The sequence below is a fragment of the Haplochromis burtoni genome, unplaced genomic scaffold (genome assembly GCF_018398535.1).
Source record: "Haplochromis burtoni strain Fernald_Lab_line unplaced genomic scaffold, NCSU_Asbu1 Contig_808, whole genome shotgun sequence".
NCBI classification, from domain to species: domain Eukaryota; kingdom Metazoa; phylum Chordata; class Actinopteri; order Cichliformes; family Cichlidae; genus Haplochromis; species Haplochromis burtoni.
In genome coordinates this window covers 44,203-54,229 of record NW_024583169.1, presented here as the reverse complement: position 1 = coordinate 54,229, position 10,027 = coordinate 44,203, and the positions used below count along the sequence as shown (strand labels likewise).

General features: G+C 44.2%; 1 protein-coding gene across 1 annotated transcript in view; it reads right to left on the bottom strand.

Annotated features, from left to right (window-relative positions):
* Positions 1 to 8,115: 8,115 nt before the first annotated feature.
* The window catches only part of LOC102303547 (dachshund homolog 2), a 36,600-nt gene continuing 34,688 nt past the window's right edge, over positions 8,116 to 10,027 (bottom strand). The window contains exons 11-12 of the mRNA XM_005950679.3: positions 9,887 to 9,946; positions 8,116 to 9,460 (exon numbers count right to left, since the gene is read on the bottom strand). Coding sequence (XP_005950741.1) covers positions 9,423 to 9,460; positions 9,887 to 9,946 — 98 coding nt within the window. The 3' untranslated portion in view covers positions 8,116 to 9,422. The remainder of the gene's footprint in view (positions 9,461 to 9,886; positions 9,947 to 10,027) is intronic.

Genomic DNA, 10,027 nt, shown 5'->3' with positions numbered 1-10,027 from the left:
CAGCCGTTGAATGTACTGTTACAGCAACCGTGTGATTATTTTAAGAATAAATGATGCGGCGAAGCATGAAAATGCCGTCGGGTCTGCCGCAAACCAGTAAACAAATTAAAACAAATACTGTTGATAAACTATAACACACAAATTACAATTAAAATTCTCAACAACAAAAACAAGATATATAATTAATATGTAAACAACTTAATAACCCCCAAAGTGTCCAAGTCACGTGACGGGTCAGCGCAACACCGAAACATAAGAGGGGGGAGCAAAGTGTTCCTGCACACAGGAGCGGCGAGTCCAGCCTGGCTGTTTCGTTTTTGCTGAAAGCACAGCAAACAAGCAGAACTCAAAGTAAAGAATCGATCTAACCAGGCTAGTATCGATCCGATCCCGACTTGGGATCGATACTATCGATATTTGGATCGATCCGCCCACCACTAGTCGTCAGACCTGCTCTGAGCTGTGTGTGATAGCAGCTTGTTTCTTTGTTGATCTCATTAAGCGTCCCTCATCTTTACAGGACTCGTTAAGCTCGTTATGCGCAGCAGCTCGTTAAGAGATCAAACTCTTTGTTGTTGTTGTTTGTTTGGACGAGTTCGTCCCCAGATTAGCATCAGAGAGGCTAACGAGAGCAGCTAATTACCCTGAGAGTGTGATGGACGCCTGGACTCATGAATATGGATGTGCGTGCTTCTCCAGGTGCTAATGTGCTAATGAGGCCTAGCAGCTCCGCCCACCCGCAGCTCTGACAGGAAATGGTTGTGTGGACATCAAAGAGGAACTTTGTGTTTAATTGAACTTTTTTATGACCTGATTTATTCTGAGAACATCAGACTTTATTTCAAGTTTATCTCAAACTTTGATTCAGCTTTAATTTAACGATCAATCAGCTGCTCGTTAAGCCCTCGCCCTCTGAGCTGCCGTCTGATCGGCCAATCAGGACGAGCGTGTTCCTTTAACTGCTTCAGGAGGTTTACTGTAAACAGACGAGTCTCAAAGGACCCACACAGGAAACACGTTTGCAGCTCAGGCTCTGAGTCACAGTGATTCACACAGTGCAGGCCCTCTATGTGCAGGTGTGTGTGTGTGTGTGTGTGTGTGTGTGTGTGTGTGTGTGTGTGTGTGTGTGTGTGTGTGTGTGTCAGCGAGCTGACCCACTGTCCTCATTTATTTCACTTTGTCACTATGGGAACAAGGTGTGTGTCTGTTAGTGAGTGGAAATGGGTCAAATCACAGCAGGTTAATGTCATGACACAATTCATGCCACCATCACACACACACAATTTTACAGTGTTTATTTGTTTAAAATGATCTATTTAAAGTAAGTTAAATGTGACCGTGATTACTGTCTCCCAGCCGGGGCTGTCCAAACGGGCTGCACCCACCTTCATGGTCTAAGTGGGCCGGGTCCTCTGAAAGCCGGGTAGGCTGGAAGTGAGCGACTGTGACGGTCTAGCCCTCAGAGCTACGTCACCACTCTCTCGGTGGAGTGAAACTCTGCCGTCTGCTCCCTGCTATCTAAATATAACCGGACGCGTAAACTCTTGACCAAATCACTTCTGTTTAATCAGTTTTCTGTTTGACGTTTATTCAGCTGTGTGAAAACCACATTAATAAAGTTTAATCTAATCTAATAACTTTAATCTCAGCCAAACGATTTACTCACGAACAAACAAAACACTGGAAAAAGCCAAACAATAACATTATATATCATGTTTAACCTGAGTATCCAAAGATCGCGGGGGTTTGAAAACGATGTGCCGGGAGTCTGCAGTTCTCACCGGCTCAGGTATTTGAAGTTCACACAGTTACATTCTCGCCTGAAAATATGTTAAAAGTTTATTTTCGACCCAGAAGGAGTAATAAGAGTAATATTAAAGCCAAGTAGCTGCAGTAGTAGTAGCCATTGTTGGGAACTGGAATCAGTGTTGCCAACACCTCAGTAAGGAAAATCGCTATTGGTCATCCTAAACATGCTAGAACTGGCTAAATCATTGCCTAATTTGCATAATTGGTCATGCTTATGTAATCGTAACCTACATGTAGGAGAGAGAAATAAAGTTGAGTAAAAACGTCCTAAATGCATTTAGAGTTTATTTAGAACTACAAATTAAATTTCTTTTAGCAATTATTGTTTTTTTTAATGTCACAATTCCAACCCTGCTCCTTTACCCGGGCTTGGACCGGCAAAAGTGACCCGAGATAGGCGCTCTGGTGGAGTTTCTGTGTGTGTTTATAAGTAGTTTTAAACATTGTGATCCACAAAACAGCATAAGAGTAAAAGAAGAACTGACTGCGTTACAGTCAGTGCGGAGCAGCGGCTTCGCTCATGTGCGATTCATTTGCAGTTCGGACGCACAGGTGTGAACGTCTCCTGCCCTGATAGCACCTGGCGGAGGTCTATCCTCCGCCTGTGAGCGCTTTAGCACGGGTGAGGTGCCCACGGCAGCACCGCTGCTTGTTGAGAGTTAGAGCAACACGCCCTTTCACGTCAAAAAGTCGTCATAAATAAGTCTCCAGTAACACCAGAAAAAGCCGCCAGATTTATCGCTAGTTGCTTTTTAGAAAAAAAGTCGCTAAGGGGTCTGAAAACTTGCTAAATATAGCGACAAAGTCGCTAAGTTGGCAACACTGACTGGAATTGGCTGGGCTGCGCTATGAATTCTGGGATATGGTTTTTCATTTTTGTTGTCTGGGTGGACAATCAGGGGAAATTTGGGTGAATGGTGGCTCCGGGAGAATTTCAGGAGGGGCACTGAAGTTTGGGATTCTCCCAGAGAGATCGGGAGGGGTGGCTCGTATGTTTACATCATGCTCTCTCAGGTCTCTGATCCTGAAGCTCAGCTGAAGCTCAGCACTCTCACAGACGACTGTCCTCAGAGTGATGATGAAGATCTGTCTCCAGATCGCTGGTTCTCTTCCACAGCATGTGTGTAGCGCACGATCTGATATCGTCATGTTGGTGTTGTTCCCAGATCAACATAGTAAATGTTGTTCCAGGATCAACACCAACACGGCGATGTCAGATCATCTCTTTAGCTGTGTCCGAATTCAGGGGAAGGATCCTCCCCAGGACGTGTTTGGAGGCAATGATGTCACAGTGAAGTGACGAAGGCTGTCCGAATTCAAAGAGCGCTCAAAATGTGGCGACAAATGCGTCCTACTTTTCCCCAAATTTGAAGGATGGGTCCGATGTGTCCTTCGTGTCCTACCAGGATTCATTGCGGGCCGTACAGGAGACTTTCTGATAACGATGGTGGTCGGAGCCGGAGAGGAAAACACTTTGAACATCTGGTGGTACAAAAGTTAAATTGTTATAGCGGCCGTGTTGTTAAGCTTCGGGCATCTGCACGTGTAGCCGGTCTGGCCTTAAACTCTGATTGCTGTGAGTTCTCTGCGTTGTGCGAGTGACCCGAGGAGTCAGCCCTCACTTTGCCAGCTGGGCGGATTTATTCTCCCAGAACTGTTTAAAATAAAAACAGTACAGCGACTTCACTTCACTGGACTCTGCATGACTCTCCTCAGCGGGGCCTCTAGGCGACTGAGGAAAATAGCACACAGGAAGTGACTTCATGGGAAGTCAAAGGTCACACAAACAAAATAAAAGCTCCCAAAATATACATTCAGAAAATAAACATATATAAATAAACACATATACATAATCAATACTGACAAAGCAAAACAACACTGCAGGATGAAATATAAATTATTTTACACCTGTTACACATAGACATGTTTGTTTTTTTTAATTTAATAAGCCTAAACCAGCTTGTATGGTAGGTCCCACGTTTTTTTCATGTGTTGCTGCTTACATACAGCTAATTTTGATTTTTTAAAATTAATCTTCATGGTGACATGTTGTGGGCAACAAAGACCAAACAGTCATTTTATTAAAATGAGGAGAAAACGATCACCTCTTCACTGGGTGCAGGATTGGGCCCCTGTGGCGTGGAGGTACAAGAATGAATCCGTTTACAGTTTATTCATATGAGTGCGGTTTTATTAACCCTCATGCTGCACAGCAGCAGTCCCCAACCTTTTTAATGTCAGACAGGGAGCGGCCTTTAAGGTGTTGCGGATAAATACAACAAAATAAATGATACGACCAAGAAAAAACGGGTATTTTGTAAATATAATAAACTTGAATTAACTGTGTCATTGTGTAACTTCATTAGCAGCTTCCTCCTGAAAATGCACCAACATTGAGAGCAACATCCTCCTCTCTGCCCCTTAATGCGCCCCGGTCGCTATGGTAACGTGTAAATATTTCTTTCAAAATAAGACACAACTACAACAAGGGAAAGACCCAGGGAACGATACAAACCCTGAAAACCATACATTTCACAGCGGAGCCTCAACTCTCGTGGCCCGGTACCAAACGACTCACGGACCGCTGCTGTGCAGAACCTGTGATGTCCACACGGCGTTCCTCTGGTGTTCTGCTGGGTTTAGGGATTAACATGGTTGCCATGGTTTCCTCTCTTCTCTTATTTGTTGTGTGTGATCAGGACAATTCTGGAGAAGATGGGCCTGCAGGGGAAAGTCACCCCCTTGCAGGCCAGAAGACATGAGATAACTTTAAAGAATACAAAGTACGTCTGTGTGTTATCAAGAAGATGATTCTTAAGAACACAAGTTAATAAATGTGCAATTACTAAGAGTTGTGGTGTTTTTATTTGCCTGCTGTCATTTTTGATTTCCTCTGCCTTTAGGATTGCAAGTATCCAGGCTCAGGAGAGGGGTCAGTGGGAAGCCCACTGCTGTGCTTGGCCCTGGTTTGCCCTCATGGATGTGGTGATAGGACAGATGCCTTCCACTAAGCCTCCTGTCCTAATGTCCTCTCTCCCTGAGGACACTCCAGGGCCAAGCACAGCAGTGGGTGACAAAAACGACAGCGATGACGAAGCGGCTCAGCCACCTACGACAGGGAGGAAGAGGAGAAGAGATGATGAGCTGCTGGAGCTCATCAGAGTGGACATGAGGCAGCAAAGAGAGGCTGAGGAGAGGAGAGCAGGGAGAGGATGGACCGACTGTTTCACTTCTAGAAAGATCAGTTCCCAAATGAGTTACGTACTGAGAAATTTATTTATTTGAATATATTTGTTACATTGTTATGTGTTGAATTAGTTTAAAGGTTTTATGTTATTAATAAATTGATTCAAACAAACAGTAATTGTCACTGAATTTAATTTGATTTACAGGCATTTTTAACATGTATGAACACGACGCTAACTTTGAACAATATTACTTGGATATTTATTTGATAGCAATAAATAAATAACAATAACAATTAAACAAGAATATTTCAAATACACAGTAAAGATGGAAAAACAACATTTACAGTTGTTCACACAGGATTAACCTGAGTGACCTGATCCTGGACCGTTTCTTTTACAACTGTAATAGATTACAGGAAGTCTTTTACAACTGTAATAGATTACAGGAAGTCTCTGGCAGTGTTGCTGAAGATCAGACGTGGATGGGGTGCAGCAACCGAGACCTGCGGTTTGTCTTTTCTGGTCAGCGAGTGGAGAATCACACAGGGTGGTCTGCAAAGAGAGCTTTAGGATCCTCCCACTGTCCACTGCATCGTCCATCCACAGGGTTTCAGGGCTCACTCGTGGCTGCCACACCACTGAGATGTTTTCAGAAATATGCAAGCAGGAGATGGTGGGTACTGTATTATTAGTATAATACTTGTAACTCTGTAGCAGACAAGTTTGATAAAGTGCTGTGTAAAAACAAAAGATTAGATTCGTCTGCCAAAAACTGATTTCCGGTTTCTGCCCTACACTGAGTGCTCGTATTTAACCTGCTATGAATAACTTGTTGGTCTATGATACGTGAAACATGTCAAATGTTTCCCTCATTGATGACATCAGGTCACTTTGAGCCACCAGCAACATTCCTGTTACAGGAGAAGCTGCAGTCAGTTTTTGGCAGTGACTTTTATCCTTTATTTATCCAGTTCAAAAAAATGTTGTTGACATTAGAAATGTACTTTTTAAGAGTAATCTGGCCAGTGATTGCTGGGTTTTTCTCTGTATGTATTATTGTAGGGTCTACCTTACAATATGAAGCGCCTTGAGGCGACTGTTGTTGTGATTTGGCGCTGTGTAAATAAAATTGAATTGAAAGATGTGCTTCCACAGGAAGTGTCAGAGCCACTCACTGTGGGGACGTTAGTGCAGTCTAACCTTCACAGCAGAGACATTCAACTCAGACTTAAAGAGGTCCGGTTAGCAAAGATCTGGATGGTCATCATCAAACCACACATACAGACGAAACCATCGCAGCACACATAACACTGTTTTACACACACGTGCATAAACACTGATGGTGTCGCAGCAGCATGGCTGGCACGGAGAACAGAGCGTGAGTGTGATGGCTCTACAGGAAACACACCTTTCATTACACATTTGTGATTTTTACGGTGTTTCTGTTGTATTTGAAGGTTCGGAGGTGTTTCCTGCCTGGTTACCGTAATGACCCTAATAACAGTGAAAAGCACAGAGCCGATGCTTTCAGGAACTGTTGGAAGTTTCAACTGTGCCAGTTGTTCAAGCGTTATGGTAGTGTGACCCTGACCCGACAGGAGCGCCGTGCTTCCATCGGGATGAAGGAGAACGCGAGTTGGACCTCGGCTCTTTGCTGGATGGGCTCCAGAGGTCACAGGTAGATTCAGGTGGAGGAAGATCTGTAATCATCCAGGTATCATCTTTATGTCAACAGGTAACTACAGGTGACATAAAGATGTTTCAAAATAAAAGCTCTGCAAGGTTTAACCCTTTAAGACCTACCGTAGAACCAAGTCCTCCAGAGCTTATATTATATGTTTACATGCTGTGGAGCCATTTTTGGGAGCATTTCAAGTTGATATACATCAATACAACCATTATAGCCCAAATGTTAATTGCAACAAAGTGCAATAAACTACAAAAAAATTGAAAATCATTTTTGTTTTTTTTACACATATTTCTAGTTAGGGAAATTTAAGAGGCTTATCCCTCAAAATTGTAAATACAAAGAAGTTGCAAAAAAAGGTTTACAACAACAGGAAATTTATTTTAAGTGTCTTCATAGTTTTATTTTTGAAATACACCAATTTTTATACACTGCAGGAAAAACAAATATAAATATCATACTGCAAATTTGCAAAAAAAGCAGCATATGCATCAAAATAAACTATTTCCAGCAGTGCAATATGAGTCCTCAGCATCCCAGAAACCACACAAAGTCATAAAGTCAAACATAACTTTTAAAAACACCAGTATAGGCTCATGAGGCCCTCATGGTAAAAAACTACATTTCCGCAAAATTACGTCACTTCCGGTTTCGGGCAGGTCATGGCGGACATGCGAAAGACATAGGAAGTGTTACAAACAGCTGATCGGATCGGCACAGCGTGTTTCTGGAATATTATGTTTTTGTTCCTGCAAGTGCTTTGATGCAGTTTTTGCAAAGCTATATGTGGAAGGAAACCGTGACCGAGGACAAGCTGATGGCATAAGATGTAAGTACAACTCCTCCGGTTTCATATGCAAAAAAAATTTTTGCGCTAGCTTACGTGGTTGCAGAGCTACCGGGATTTAAAAATAGTTGCGCAAAACAGAGCGTGCCCGCTCCGACCGGCTTTAAAGGGTTAAAGGCTTTTATTCAATTGGAATGGCAGTCCTTTACTTTGAAACAAACAGGAAATGCTGAGTTTGTAAAAGCAGCGTGGTTTGTGTGTAACAGGAAAACAAGAAACACGGGTCATCTTCAGCAGCTGAGGTAATCAAGGGTCAAAGGTCACTATAAGAGTTAGTTTAACCATGTTACTGGTTCACAGGTCAGCGAGCTGTTTGAGTGTGTTCCTTCATCATCCTCCCTCTGACCTTCATCATCATCAGCTCTCTGTGGAGCATCATTTGGACCCACGAGCCTGTCAGTGCTGAACCAGGCTGTGTTTCAGCCACAGCAGGAACAAAATTGATAAGATAACCTTTATTAGTCCCACGCACGGAAAATTTGTTGGGTTAAGGCTGCCAACCTTTGCCAGCGCCATCTTACCCTCCGACCATACATACATTAGACAAACATCACATGAGGAAGACAGGTCAGAGAGGTATAACACTGGAAAATGCACCACACGAGGAAAGACGAGGAGAAAAAGAACTCCCCCCAGACTGAGCTGCAACAGAGAACAGAAAAACACCTCAGCACACGAATCAGCACATCTCCCAACATAAAGACATGAGCCTGGAAGGCGTTTGGAGGGGGTGGGGGGTGAGTGGAGGTCTGTGTCAGTATGCATATGTGTGTGTTTGTGTGTGTTTGTGTGTGTGAGAAAGTGTCCTTTCGCCCGGTTAGGCAAAAGTCAACAATCTTCAGTCGATGCGAGTGGACTTGAATGGGGGGGGGGAGTCACAACACAGTTTTGTTATCTAACGGAGAGTTTTGTTATTCCCGTCAGCTGCTGCCTTGAGCATCCAGCTGGCGCATGAGATGGAGATGGTAGCTGTTTTGGTTAGTGTTAGTTGGTCTGATGTCCGTCACAGGTCACCAAGTCTCTCAATTCCCGTTGTTCTTCTCCACGATCGTATCCATATTGCGTTCAATAAACACAGTCTTACTCACAGCCCTGCCCATCGTCTATCATGTCGGACAGCCTTGTGGGATTTTGTAGCCGCTTCTTGTTCTTTGATAAACCGAGCCGGCTCCAATCAGCCTGAACTCTGTTATCGTGGTTCTGAACTGGTAGATTGTTGCCAGACACACGATGCAACCGACCATCGAGTGTCCGGCAGCAAACGTCTTTCTCAAGCCCAGGAGTTTCATTAAGGGACCAGTTGATCAAATCCATAATTCTTCTTTAGGTTTTCAGAGAACAAGTCTGGGAGACTCTCTGAGCGTTAGAGAATAAGCGAGACTATACCAACGAGAAGACAAACAGGAAAGATAAGAGAGAGGGAGAAGGAGAAAGTGCGATGGCCTCCGTCAAGAGCCAAGAGAAGAAGCTTCCTGCAGTGAGACAAAAGTTCCTGGCTCTGAACTCAACTCGTCACTGATTCATTCTCGTTTTTTTACTAATAAAAAACAAAAACAAACGACAGTAAACAAAATACAGTCGAGTAAATCAGAGCATTGTGGGACGGCCGCCTCGTTAAGCTCGTTAAGACCGGAGCGCACCTGTGTCACCGTCAAATGCAGTTTTCTAAACATCAAACACGTCCAGCTGTGACTCCGCCCCCTTCGGGTAACAGTTCACACCCACTTTCACATTAGTCACAGGAGCAGATCCCGTGGGGCAGAGCTTCCTCGTGAGGTCACATTTCACCTATTGACAGCACACTGAAACCCCGCCCCTTTCACAGTGTCCTCTGTGCTCTGTCCATTAGCAGATGGGAGTCGTTTTCTCCTCCTCTGTCACAGCGAGCGTCTCAGAAGAGCAGCGGGGGTTTGGTGAACACTCGGTGCTCTGCAAAAAACAGAGAAGAAGAAAAAACAGGAAGTGTCAGACAGCTTCGGTGTGACACTTCCTGTTTACACTGACCAGGTGAGGTCAGAGCTGCAGGCACGAGCATCAGCGTCTGCAGTGGTCTGATCACGGCTTCACCCTAACTGACCTAAACGCACTGAAGCTTGTAAACATTCGTCTGTTTCTGTCACAGAGTCTAAAACACCAACAGCTGAGTTTAAACAGCAGAGGGAGAAAAACTCCAACATTCAAATATTTCAGAGATGAGGAAGCGACGAGTGTGACGCTCTGCTGATACACCTGTGGTCACTAACACACTCAGCACTGCATGTACTGCAGTACCGAGTGTCGTCCTGTCTCTGAGCTGTGTTATTATGGCGTCTGTGTGGAGGAAGCTGGCGCGGCGTCTGTGACGCGCTTCGTTACCGTGAGCTGCAGCGTTCTCCTGATGGGTGTTCTCCAGCTCGCTTTCCGGAGTCACAGCATCTGAAAACCAACAGGAAGTCAAGGACATGAAGACATGGAGTAAGTGCATATGAGAGCATGAGGGTGGGAATGGATGTTTGT